We start from the raw sequence: 14,382 nt of genomic DNA on the forward strand, positions 1-14,382 counted from the left end.
GGTACTAATGCCTCAAACCCCATTAGTACCGGTTCGTGCCACGAACCGGTACTAATGGGCATCGTACCCATTAGTACCGGTTCGTGGCACCAACCGGGACTAAAGGTCCCATTTGAACCGGGACTAATGCCTTTGCCGCATCACCGGGACCAATGCTCACATTAGTCCCGGTTCATGAATGAACCGGGACTAATGGACTTATCTGTCCCGAACGAAAGCCCTATTTTCTACTAGTGTTTAGATGTTAGGCTTTGGTGGGATATATGTTTGCTATTCGGGTCGGACATTCGGCATCCCTTCATCAAGGGGATAAGACAGGTGTTGCCAAGATGGCTTTAGGTTTACTAATGTATTACTTTGTAAGGTCTTTATGAATAATTAATTAAATGACTGCATGCATCACCCAGATGCTGAGGCCGGGGGTACATCCTCCTTTTCTAAAAAAAAGGGAAGGAATCATCTCCCTTATAAACAACTAAATTATAGTACAATAATCCGAGACACGCGAGTAACTTGGGATTGTTGAACTCAACAACATATGGTAACTAAACTTTATTGTAATAAATACCATCACACAGATGTTCAAAAGAAAAAAACCATCACACAGTATAAGAGAACGGAAGAAGGATCGATTTTAAGTTGTTGCGCGGATACATGCAGCGAAGCGGTAGATGGATGGCTCCAGTGTGATTTGCAGCTGCACATACAAAGCGAAAGACTACATATGCTTTAAACTCAAATGGAAGATATTTCAAGTGAAAAGAAGGGAAGAGAAGAGAACTGACCGTGTTTGATGAAGTCTCTGCATTATCGATCAGGGGACTTGAATGGACAAAAGCCTGGGCACGGGCTCATAAGGGTGGTTATCAACAGCTTTTTTCCATTCATCTTGTATTCCAGTCGCGATTAGATGATGGAGTGCAACTTCCTTGAGATTTTTCATGTGTGCGATTTCGATGCCGGGAGTTCCTGGAATATGGATCAGATTATGACACAGGATATGAAGTGACATAAGATCAGGCAGAGGATTAGCTTGGATTGGTATGTCCAGCGCTTGCACGAACACCCCAAGGTTATCATCAATGATTTTCAGATATTTCAGTCCATTAACCTTGGTCAGCCCATTTCGAATGTTCTGCCAGCTCAGACCAGTCGAACAAAGGCACAGCTCCTCGATAAGACTTAGCTGTGCAACAAACTCAGGGAATTTGCTCAGTTGACCGCACAGCTTGAGCGAGGCGAGTATGCCCTTACCATAACGTGGTTGTGCGGTGTTCAAGAACTGTCCCGAGCATCCTTGCAAATCGATCGTTAGGGACCGACCGCGAGCAGGATCGGCGGTCCCATCACGACTGAATTTCCATATGGCACTTGAAATATCACCCAGGTTTTCTTTACCTGCTTTGGATATGCACCATATCTTTACCTTCCGCAACATCTTCATACATCTCATCAGCTGTGGAAATCCTGTCGTCCCATCGGTGACAAATCCGGCTAGCGTCTCCAACTGACTCTTCTCTGCCAGGAACTTCTTTAGTTTCCATGCCAACATGGTGGTACTTGTAAGCTGAAATTTCCCAAAGAGGTGCTTCAGTTTGGGCAGCTGGAGGACTTCTTTGAACACCATCACTGTTTCGCCTCCACTCAAATCAAGGGTCTCTAGCTGATCCAGGTTCCCGATTTTCCTTTCAATCCAAGTAATTGTGCCCAGATTGATGCTCAGATATTTCATCAGCACCTGGCCCCAGATAGCCTTGAGATGGTCCTCACTCAAGGGACCACGTTCTTTCAGATCCAACACCCGCAGCACTCCGTACCTGGAAAAATCAAGAACAGCTTCGTCGCTGCTGCTGGCGACAGCAGCCGGTGCACCACCACCAGCAGCAGTAGGGAAAACCGCCAGGGTCCGGAGAAGAGACAAATCTCGAGGCAAATTCAGTTCGCCATTTGCATGAGGATTGAGGATACACGGATAGCCTGCGGGCGACTTCGTGCTGCAATGGTTGAGCCGTGCCATCACAGAACGATATGAAATCATCCAAGACTGACTGACGGGAGATGTACTGGAATATCTCTTCAGTAGGTTGGCATCTCCTCACTTCCCCGTTGTTGCTTCTCTCGATGGAATTTAAGATACCAGGGTTGGTGAAAATTTTCAAATTCTTGACAGCGTCTTTTTCTCCTAGTACTAGTCCTTCGGCAAGCCATCTCCTTATTAGGGGCTTAGTTCTGACAGGGTGATTAGGAGGGAACAAGCACAAATATAGCAAGCAGTTCAGGTTATAATCACCAAGATTCTGAAGCTGTACGGGGACAACAGTAGCCTCATGTCCTTGAGAAGTCCTGTCATCCCCTTCTGCAGGGAAGGTAAACCTCTTTATCCTTTCTGTCAGATCAATTGATCTTCTCTTGAGTTCAACAATCTTGTTGCCAAAATCCACGAGGGTCATCTTCTGGGCGTCGAAGCAATCGACGCGGTCTTCGATGTCATATGCCAACCGCCTCAGTTGTACAATAAATACTGCCTGCAAAAAATGAACAATGTCTTAGATACCTTCGCAAAAAAATAAACTAATGTAATTTTCGAGGAAAAGAACCAACATGTACACGGTAGCGAGCAGGCCGTTGAATGACATCTTTGATCGCCTCGAGATCATCCTTGACGAACAACACATCAGCTCTTATGTTCTTGTCCTTCCTTAACTTTGTTTCCATCACCACGCAGAGCTTGGAGATGACGACAGCAGCTAGCGCGCTAAATGCTGCCACACCAAACTCCATCGATTCCTCTTTCCTTTGCTCCACAGATCATTCCTCCTCCCTACATCTGCAGCCATGGCAAAGTAAGGTGACTGCTGCTGCCCGGCATGGGTGGGGGAGGTTGCCATACCTTCATCCCTTCACCTGTGGTAGAGGTCTTGTCATCTGAGAGCTTCTGATTTGCCTTCATCCGCTACAAAGACCTGGAAATCAGTTAAGATATAAGAGCATCTACAGCCGGACCTGTTAAACCCGCCTCATACGCCTGGACGGGCGACCGGTCACGATTTTTTGACCTAGACGGGCCTCTCAACCGGCCCTCAAATGTCCGGGCTGACCGGCCCGATATCCAGCCCAAATATGAGGCATATATGGGGGGTGGGGCACGCCCGCCACGTCGAACTGACGAAGGGGTCCCAGCCGGAAACGCCCTCAAACCCAGCGGTCCAAAACTTGTCTCTTCCATCGGACCGGTGGCGCCCGCGTGGCGCAGCTCCGGCGGGCCACGTAGTGCATTGCCCGACTACTTAAGTCGACCGGCGGCACCGAAACCCTACCATCCATCCACATTTTCCTCGTCATGCCCGCCGTCGCCGCCACCTTCCACTCTACCCGACCGCCTAGTAGCCATGCCCCCACGCCACCGGGTGAGGAACGAGCCCTTTCTGACGCCGGAGCGCCGGCTCGAACTCCTTGAGCAGATCCGGGCTAGGCGCGAAGACCCGATCTCCGCGGGGCTACCTCCGGATGCAGTGGATACGGAGGAGGGGTTGGAGGAGGAGGAGGTGGAGGAGGACGAGGATGAGCCGGAGGAGGAGGATGTGGGGGACGCTGGCGAGGGGGATCTGCAGGCTGAGCAGCAGGCCATCCTCAATTCCCTCCGGTCGGAGTCGGGTGCGGAGGCAAGACGCCGTTGCCAGCAGGAGATGGAGGCGCAACAGGCCGCGGAGGAGGCGAAGATGTTTGCCTACATGCATGGATGAGGTCCAGCAGGAGGAGGATGAGCTGGAGCCCTCCTACCCGCCCGTCCAGCCGGTTCCCGGCACCGTCGTCGTGGACATCTCCGACGATGAAGAGTATCTAGTGCAGTACGTAGGATTCCTTTTGCATGCTTTCTATGGATCTAGAGGATGAAATATTATAGAGATGGATGCAAAGTGGCTAATTTGAGGCGTGCCCGGTAAGTGCTCGTGAACGCGCCGGGATGCGTCCGCGGGCGTTTGAGGGACCAAATTTAAAAAGCCCGGCTGTAGATGCTCTCAACAATGTGAGCTTGTTTCGGTGAGCCTTTCCTCAACAACCATCAAAATGAATAGTCCACCGTCACATGTTTTTTCATGAGGCTCTGGATCAACCTCAATTTGGTTTTACTTTCGTATTTACCTAGAAAAAGAAGTGAAGGTAAGACTTAGTGCGGAGCGGGCTCAGGGCATCATTAATAATAATAATAATAATAATAATAATAATAATAATAATAATAATAATAATAATATGTGGTGAGACTTAGTGCGGAGCGGGCTCAGGATGTACAATGATGACGTATGGATACATATGCCTCATGAAAAAAAGTGGTTTAAGGCTATATTGATTTATTTTTTCTTCCCAACGCAAGTTATTATTAGTGGGCATCATTAAAGAATAAAAACTAGACTCTCACTACACATGCATCCATACTCTTCATTTCAAAATTTTCAGCTTTATGCACTCCCCAAGCATCGACCTCCTGCCGAGGATTCCGCTAGACCATTCGAACATGTTTTTCCTAACATCCGATCCTACATGACTTGCGAGGCATCACCCATGATGGGCACCCCCAAGCACAGAGACCTGTAAGATGTGCAGATGCACGTTAGCGCACCAGGAATAATACTCTGGGGTAGGGTGGGGTGACAGCTGGTTTAGCTTAGCACCAAGCAGCACGCAACATCTACTACTATTTTTCCGGCGTGAAGAGGACTGGCTTCTTGAGTTCTATTCTTTCCTGTGTCCACGCCTCATCTCATTGCCTCCGCATCTTGCTCGTCAGAATCGAGATTTTGTTTGGTAATGGTAACCCCGTCCCATATTCTCTTAAGCTTTCTTTCTCGTGCATGCGTAGAATAGGAAAAATTAATCAATCTTGTTCATACTTCAGGTGGTGCAGATGTATGTCTGATATATTCTTGCTCTTGGCGCTCTAGGCGACGATGGAGGATTCCGATGCTCCATCGCCTCAGCGGGTGATGGCAGATCCGGATCCTAATTCTCTTCAAGAGGCGATGCAAGGTCCAATTAATGTTTGGCTGGGGCCTATTGGCCCCGTCCTCCAGAGGCTCCTAACGCTCACGGCTTCTGGAAAGAGTCTGCCGGATGGACTCGGCGCCGATCAGATTGTTCTTCTCAGAAATGGTCTCAAGAAATTATGCTCCCCCCTGGAGGATATGTCGGAAGACGAGGTCGACGCTAGCACCACGGCCAGGTGGTGGATGAAGATAGTTCGTGAACTTTGTTACGACACAGAGGATCACCTGGACGAGGTTGTGGGCGCTGGCGCTCATCTAGATTTTTCACAATTTCTTGCTCGTGCTAATGATGCGAGGGAAAGACGCGAACGATTCCACTGGTCGCCTCCCAGGTCTATCATCAAGCCAGCTGACCGGGGGGAAGCTGGTGTCAGCCGCCTCACCTCGGATCCCATCGGCGGCCGTAGCAGAAAAGTTGACGTTGTGGAGTCCCCAGACAGGCTTGTCAAGCTGCTGGCTTTAGACAAGACTGATCTCAAGGTGATACCGATAAATGGATGTGCAGGTATAATCCATGGAGCCCTTTCCAACTAGAATTACATCGTTTAAAAAAATATTCAAATTATAGAGTTTCTCATGCTTGTTTCCTTTTTTTCTCTTTTTTCTTTTTTGGATTCATAGGTGCTGGAAAAACAGCAGTTGCCAGAACTTTGTATCACAGGTACGGACGGCAATTTCACTACCGGGCTTTCGTGACTGTGTCCCAAAATCCAGATATGAGGGGTTTTCTCAGCAGCATGCTCTCACAACTTAAGGCACCAAGCCCCCTTGGCTTTCCTGATGTGCCAGACCTTGTTGATGCTATCAGCGAGCATCTACAACGCAAAAGGTATCTAATCTCCACTGTTTAAATAATCAAAGTGTGCGTTCATCTCAGAAATATTTCAGGGCTTGTTTGGGCTGTTCAGGAATAAATAAACAGTTCTTGTGTTTCTAACATTTTATATGACACGCGATTAGTTTTGGCATATTCTCATTGCATAAAGATGACATGTGTTCTTCTACGATTTCCTTTCACCCTCCTCGTATGAGGGTGCAAAAACACACTACGAGCAAGTACAATAAATTGATGTAGGTGGGCTATAAGATGTTAAATATTATATTTTGGTGAGTGGAATGAGAGAGAAGAGGAGAGAGAAGAGAAGGTGACCACTACAACTGTTCTGGTTTATTGGTCCCCTTAGGATGTGTTTGGTTTCTGTCACAAAGTGGAATGGCATTGGTCGGTTCCATCCTCAGGACCTGTACGTTCCAGTGTTTGGTTTGCCAAAGTAACCAGAACCCACCGGTTACAGGGAACGGCATATTCCGTGTTTATGCCAAACCTGGGCATTCCTCCAAATCGGCCGAACCACGCGGAACGTCTCTTCTCCTCGACTCACCCACCCCACGACCGGGTTTGGCTCATCGAAGATGCAGCCTGCATCACGCCCCGCTGACTTCTGCCTCTCGTCGGAAGTGCAGCCTCGCCAGCGTTTCCTGCCCCTCGTATTCCCCCCTCGACCAAGGATCTAGCGGAAGGAGTCCGGGGTGAGGTGCTTATGTGTGTATGTGAGGAGACGGATGTGTGCATCTGGCGTGGTGCGACAGGATGGCCGGCCAAACTCGCAACCATGGCTACCGAGCTCGAGCTCGAGCGGTTGGACGACCACATGATTGAAAAGGAACTGAAAGAGCAAGTCTGCGTTTGGGTGGCTGCTGTTGATCCAGTCATCTGTATTTGGGCGGTTGCTGTCCATCTTGTGGATTAGAGAAGCAAGGCTGCGAGCAAGCTGCATTCTTGCTTGTACAAATCAGACCAGATAGAGTGTACAGACTTAGGTATTTGGGTGGCCTTTGTTTGAATGAAGATTTGTTTTTGACAGAGCGTTCTCAAGCCTTCGGTTCTTGGATCGTTGATGCTCACACTGGTACACGATTCAATATTTATCTGACATTTTTTATGACAAAAATCCACTCCAATTCATGATGATGTGAATAAACTCGTTCCATTCAATTTCTCAAATCAAACATCAAAATGTAATCTTTTCATTCCTTCGAATTGCCCCTACCAAACACAAGGACGGTACCAACCCATGCCAGTGGAATGGAACCGTGACATTCCATTACACTTCGTTCCCAAACCAAACACCCCCTTGTTATTTTTGTGCCAAATTTTAACCATCGATGTAATTAACAAAATGTTAATGCATGTCACAAAAAATAATAGAGTCCCGCTACGGTACAACCCACCATCCAAAACGTATAAAGGGTAATATGGACTTTTGACATGGTATACCCATTTTATACGTATGGTAGGTTGCCTGCATACCCCCGATTGGGCCGGCCCATGAAGGTGGCCGCAGTAGGGCTCGCACCTACAGCAGTGATATAGTCGCTAAAAAAAGAATTAGGAGCGACTGACCTTGCTGGGATTAGAACTCTACAGCTCCACCTTAGAAAGAGCAGCTACTTACCAATCAACCTGATAGACGTTGGTTGCTAATAAAGAGTGTGCCACTTTAACAACTAACTACAACACATAATCCAGGCAGTTTTTGGATATTTTTTATCTTTTCTTGGAAATTGTGAATAATTTTTCTAAAAAATCGAGTAATGTTTTAGAATTAAACAATTGTTTTTCAACAACTCTACAAAAGTAATAAAATACAATTTCTTAAAGACCTTGCCTTTTTTGAAAATCCTAAATATCTTCTGCAAATATGCGGACATTTTTGGAATTTAGAGAACAAAATCGCGAAATTCTGAGCAATTTTTCAAAACCGCGAAACATTTTAAGTAATTCCTAAACATTTTTTTAGTTTGGAGAAACAAAAATTGAAAACAGGAACAGTTTTCAGAAAACAACAATCTTTTCTGAAATTCTCGTATATTTTTGGAAAGTATGAAAAAAATAGGAAAACACGAGAATTTTTTTGATTTTTTGTAAAAAAAACTCGAACATTTTGGGAAACCACAAACAATTACAAAAAACTAACATGTTTTAAATTTCCAAACATTTTGGGAAAAGGAACATCATTAGTGTGTTAAGTAAAAATTGTAAACGGTAAGATTCTTAACATTCAGAACAATTTCTAGAAAAAATAATATTTTTTGGAAATCCTGTACATTTTTTGAATTTAGAAATTGTTTTTGAAAAGGAACACTTTGTAAAATACTGAACAACTATTTAAAATCATGAACCAAATTTGAATTTTCCAAATAAATTGAAATCACAAACAATTTTTGTAAAAGGAAAATAAATTTGAAAAGAAAACAAGAAACGAATAAGGAAACACGAAAGAACTTTTAAAGAAACCAAAAATGAAAACAAGAAAAATAAAGAGAAAAATGAAAAACGAAAAAGAAAATAAACCTGGAATTCGTCAAAAGAAAAATAAAAAGCGGGAAGCTTCCCAAAATCAGATACGAGTGGTTCCTACATTATCTAAAGAAATGGGACGGCTCAAATGATTCTCTCGGCCGCTCACGAAACAGGGGCAATCTGACGCATTTGGCCGCTTTTCTTTATTTTTTTCTTTTTTATTCTCCTTTTTGTTTTTTGTTTTATATTTTTTTCTTCTCTTTTTTCATTAATTCATTTTTCTTCTTTTTGAACGTTATCATTATATTTTGAAACCTTTCATAAAAAAATTTGGAATACAAAACTAGCAATTTGAAGTAACTGTTATTATGAATTTAAAATATTTTTCCTTTAAATATTTATTAAATGCTTTGAAAACATTAATTGTTTGAGGGCTTCATCACATCTTTTGTTTCATCACTTTGATTCGGTGGGGCTTAGTTGTTGTGTAGAATCCAAACGCCTCACCCCCATAGCTATGTATGAGAGTACGGGGACATTCCATTAAATTCCATATCAACCTTTTAAATTTGTATTGAAAAAAGAATCTGCTATTCTAAAAAAAATAATTTTTTGCACAGGTTTCAAAAAGAAATAATAAAGTTCAAGAAGGAGAAAATCAAAAAAAAAATTGAAGGGGTTAGACAGTAGGAAAGGCTCCTACTGCATTTGTATTGCTAATTCACAACCAGCCAAGGAGAAAATCAATTAACCAAAAAGAGAAGAAAAACAAAAAAATAGAGAAGAAAAAATGCTTAGACCTTACTACCTCCGTCCTAGTTTATTGGCCCCTTAATATTTTGTGCCAAACTTTGACCATAGATTTTACTAAGAAAGTAATATTGCATGTCATCAAAAATATGTCGTGCTTGTATAAAATATTATTCATTTTTTTGAAATATTTTCATGCTTTTATGAAAAATGTTTTTTAAATGTGTTCAAGTTGTTCGAAAAGAATGTTGGATTATGAAACATTATTCAATTTTTAACAATTCATTCAGAATTTTGTTGGTGTTACTCCCTCCATTCGGGTTTATTGGGTCCAAGAGCCACCAAAACTTGTACCATGTTTACTAGGGTGTGCGTGTATGCGTTCATAGGGGTGAGTGTATGCACGTGTATATGAGTGCTTGCGTTTGTACTATGTTAAAAAAAACTAGGCTGCTGCATAGTTTATAAAAAACAATTAGGCTGCTGCATTTAAGCACGTCACTTTATTCCCTCGTCTCTCCATGGAAACTAGCGCATGGGTCTCCTTGGTTGGATCATGCAGTAGCCATTGCATGCACAAGTTAGTTAATAGGCCTAATTAATAGCAGCGATTAGCTAAGAGATTTATATATTTCTCGTGTGTGTTTTTCGTGGTCTTCCTGTTTCGGCTCATGGGCCAAATAATTCCGGGGGAAGGGTTTCTTAAGTTTGCGTCTTAACTTCATGTATAAAGGTTTGTGGTTCAATTCTAAGCGGAGGCATGTATTTTGTGAATTTTTACATCTCGCGTCGCCCTCTCTGCATACGAATCCAATAATCTAATTTTTTATGACATGCATTAACATTTTGTTAGTTAAATCTATGGCCAAATTTTAGCACAAAATACAAAGAGGACCAATAAACTAGGATGGAAGTAGTATTGATTAACAGATAGCTCCAACATGTGCTTCTAGAGACTTTGTGAGAGAGTGAGATGGACCATGTATCAACAAACTAACACATATTTATATTCAACTACCATAATTGTTGGCTATAAGCTTGACTCTAGATAATATGTCAACATCAAATAGCCAGCAGTTGGTTGTACTATTAACCATGCTTAAAAAACACCCCAGCGCACCATGTGCAAGCCACTTAGACCCGCATTTCCATCATTGGACCAATGGGTTGTACTTTGTATGCATTAGCTTTTAACACATCATCCTAGGTAATGAACTTTTCATACATTGTTTCTTAGGCTGTCCGTAATGTGTAGAATCATAAGTTAGTCATGCATATGATACTGTCTTCGTAATGCATAGTTTCATAGAGTAATATTTTTTTATGACTTTATTTATTACAATTCAAGACATATAGCAGTACATTATTTATTATAATATTGTATCATGGTATGATACTCAACCCATTTTTTTCTTCATTTAATTATATGTCACCTCATCAAAATTGCTTAATTGACATGCATGATACTAGCTATGATAGTCACGAGGAACCTTATGTGTTGTGTCTAAGTGATGTTGCATTTAATTAGTTGGGGATTATATTTGCATCTAAACATCGTGGCCTACTAGTTGTGAAAAGAAGATGATAGATAGGTAGGCCCGGACATATGATGACAAAGTGCAAGCTCGATCTGACTGGGTCACCTTTTTCTTCTCCCTCCTATCCAGCTACTAACTGAGTTGTCCGTCCGAATATATAAGGTGGATATGAGGGGCCCAGATGTAGATTCTCTAACACACATCTCCTCTCTCTCTCTCTCTCTCTGTCTCTCTCTCTCTCTCTCTCTCTCTCTCTCTCTCTAGTGAAGGACGAAACAAAAACCATAAGTGAATTGTAGTACCATTGAGTGATAAAAGTTCATCACTGGTAATGTCTTTTTGGTTGCTCCAACTGTGATAGTTTATATGTCACTCATGGTTTTCTCTTATCACATTGGCGAATAATATCTTACCACAGTTATGACTTAGCATTTTTAGCCAGACTACAACATGTCTACATCGAACATTAGTTATGGTAAGTGATTTAACACTGGTCCCATTGTGTCCAACCTTACCTTAGTCTATAAAGTTTTTTTTCGCTCATTTTGTTCAATAGATGACAAGGAAGGACTCAACTAAATATGTCAGTTATGCAATACAAAAATATGTTCACTAATACAAAGATAGCTCACCTGTGATGGGTCAAAAACCACACCTTTGATGATTACCACCCTTTATACGGTTTTCATCAGTTATCCTCAAGCCACCAAAGGCGAGTGACAAAACCAACTAGGATATATCTCATCTCTGGCGAGCATTGTATCCCAAGTCCATTTTCGTAGGTAGTTTTTCTCATAGAGACATTTATTTCCATGAAAGAAGGGATCTTACTCTCATGTTCGAGGCAACTTAACCGCCAGAGTCATTGCAAATGCTCCCTTTTTCACGTATAACCTAGACATAGAACATCTTGCACAACAAATTCACATCATCGTATTCATATCCTCAGATGCACATCATCATGCTCACATTGATAGGTTCACATTTATCATCTCACAAGTTATTCAACAAATATCTATAAGATATCACATACTTATGAAGCAATCATTGTAGCATAAGTTAAATTACGCATTGGAACTTACTGACATTCCAATTTTATTCATATGTGAACCAGAGAAAATATTGATCGGTTTACCTGAGTTATATGTCATGCATGCGAGCGAGCTCCTATAGTTAAAATAGGCAAGAATTTGGGTGGGATTCAATCCCAATCCCTCATGTATGGATTCCCATAGCAACAAGCAACTGGTCTAGCTCTCGTTTGTGATCACACACGAGTTACACACCGCTCGTACCTTCTTACTATGGTATTGAACCTAAAAAATAGCTATTTTGGTAGTGATTCCACTATTCTCCAGCGGGATCCACACTCGTTCACGTGGTTCCATTGATTTTTCTTCCACGTCCCCCATCGGATCACACGGTTTTTTCCTTGAACCTTTTACATCTGTTCATAGACCAACAATTTTTGTTTATTCTAATCGAGCTCTTATTTTGTATGCGAACCGACTGAAATGACCAAACCAGTTTTGTCAAGTACACTTTCTTATACTATAGCTACCAGGCTACTCATGTTATAGGTGTTGGATAAATGGCAACTACATTCATAAGAGGGCCAAAGGCCAATACATATACATGTGTAGGGTAAAGTGCAAGAGACCCTTTATATAATGGGGATAAACCGAAAAGGGCTATACACATCTAACACCCCCCCTCAAAGTCATGGTGGATCAACAACGCTGAGTTTGTAGAGAAGAAAACTATGCTGCGCGCGAGTCTGAGCCTTCGTGAAGAAGTCCGCCAACTGTAACTCAGAGGGCACATAGTGAAGAGCGAGAGTCTGATCCTGCACAGCAGCACGCACAAAGTGGGCATCCACACCGATGTGCTTGGTGAGCTCATGCTTCACCGGGTCACGCGCAATACTGATAGCGCCAGTACTGTCTGACAATAAGGGAGTCGAGGTAGTAGCAGACACACCAAAATCCTCAAGTAGCCACCGTAACCGGATCACCTCAGCCGTCAGCATAGCCATGGCTCGCAACTCAACCTCTGTACTCGAGCGAGAAATTACAGTCCGTTTCTTGGTCTTCCAGGCAATGAGAGAGCCACCAAAAAAGACACAATAAGCAGACAGCGAGCGTCGATCAGAGGGATCACTAGCCCAGGTAGCATCAGAGTAGGCCTGGAGCTCAAGAGAGCTGGAGCGGGGAAAGAAAAGGCGCCGAGAGATCGTGCCACGAAGATATCGTAGAACACGGAGGAGATGACTATAGTGGACAGAGGTGGGGGCTGAAACAAACTGACTCAGAATGTGGACGGGATAGGAGATGTCAGGACGCGTAACAGCAAGATAGACAAGACTGCCAACAAGGTGACGATAGCGAGTGGGATTAGGGAGAGGGTCACCATCATAGGCACGAAGCTGAATGTTGAGCTCCATGGGAGTCACAACTGTGCGCTCATCACCGAGAGCGGGGCGAGCAAGAAGGTCTTGAATATATTTTTCTTGGGAGATGTAGAAGCCATCAGAGGTCGAGGAGATCTCAATCCCAAGAAAATAGCGAAGTGGACCAAGATCAGTCATGAGAAACTGGTCGCGAAGGCGAGCCTTAACAAAGGCAATGTAATTAAAGTCGTCACTAGTGATGATCATGTCATCAACATAGAGAAGGAGAAGAGTCCGACCACAAGGAGACGTGTGAACAAACAACGCGTGATCATGATCACTTGGCAAGAAACCAGCGGAGGTCACCACAGAGGCGAAGCGCTCAAACCAGGCACGAGGGGCCTGTATGAGACCATATAGGGAGCGGCAAAGTCTACAGACCATACCATCAGGAGCATAGTACCCCGGTGGTGGCTGCATATAAACCTCCTCACGCAACTCACCATTGAGAAAAGCTTTCTGAACATCAAGTTGATAGACCACTGACGGACAGAAGCCACAGCAAGAAGAGTGCAGACAGTGGTCATGTGGGCCACATGAGCGAATGCCTCATCATAATCGCGCCCCTGCTCCTGCTGAAAGCCACGGGCCACAAGACGAGCTTTGTAGCACTCAAGAGAACCATCGGAGCGAGTCTTAAGCTTGTAGACCCACTTGCAGGTGATGGGACGGACACCGGAAGGGAGGGGAACCAGATCCCATGTGCCAGAGCGCTCAAGGGCAGCAAGCTCTTCGGCCATCGCAAGCTGCCATTCAGGCTGAGTCCTGGCAGTGCGATAGGAAGTGGGCTCAATCATAACAGAGAGACCGTACCGATCAGGGGACTAGCGATCAGGCAGGGGGCAACGCTGAGCATGGAGGTTGTGAACCGGGGAAGGCGTGAGAGGAGGTGCACCAGAGCTGGAAGGCTCGTCAGAGGAGACATCCTCAGTACGAGATCGACGAGTATAGTGGAGAGGAAATGGTGAGAGAAGGCGACGGACTGGAGAGGATGGGGGAGAGGTGGTGGAGGAGGATGAAGAAGACGGGGTCGGTGGTGAATGAGAAGGAATGAGAGGTGCCGGAGGAAGAGGTGACACATGAGGCACATAGCAGGGTGTATCGGGAAGGAGAAGGAAAGAAAGGTCATCCACAGAGAAACTCGAGGAAGAAGAACGTGGGTAGTAAGAACGAGACTCGTCAAAAATCACATCACGCGAGATGCGCAAGCGACGACGCACAGGATCCCAACATTGATAGCCCTTTTGCTCATCACTGTAGCCAAGGAAAACACACTCAACCGACTGAGCAGTTAGTTTG

At 44.0% G+C, this 14,382-nt stretch overlaps 1 protein-coding gene and 1 pseudogene across 3 annotated transcripts in view; one reads left to right on the plus strand and one right to left on the minus strand.

Moving 5' to 3' along the window:
• Window positions 1–448: 448 nt before the first annotated feature.
• On the minus strand, window positions 449–2,987 carry LOC119366605 (annotated as a pseudogene).
• Window positions 2,988–4,406: 1,419 nt separating this feature from the next.
• Window positions 4,407–14,382, plus strand: part of LOC119366606 (disease resistance protein RGA5-like) — a 28,164-nt gene continuing 18,188 nt past the window's right edge. Inside the window, exons 1-3 of one of the 3 annotated variants that reach the window (XM_037632362.1) lie at window positions 4,407–4,809; window positions 4,895–5,547; window positions 5,664–5,871. In XM_037632362.1, the coding sequence (XP_037488259.1) occupies window positions 4,947–5,547; window positions 5,664–5,871 (809 nt within the window). In that variant the 5' untranslated portion in view covers window positions 4,407–4,809; window positions 4,895–4,946. The remainder of the gene's footprint in view (window positions 4,810–4,894; window positions 5,548–5,663; window positions 5,872–14,382) is intronic. The other 2 variants (XM_037632363.1, XM_037632361.1) reach the window with 2 other exon arrangements.

This window comes from Triticum dicoccoides, chromosome 2B (assembly GCF_002162155.2).
Source record: "Triticum dicoccoides isolate Atlit2015 ecotype Zavitan chromosome 2B, WEW_v2.0, whole genome shotgun sequence".
NCBI lineage: Eukaryota > Viridiplantae > Streptophyta > Magnoliopsida > Poales > Poaceae > Triticum > Triticum dicoccoides.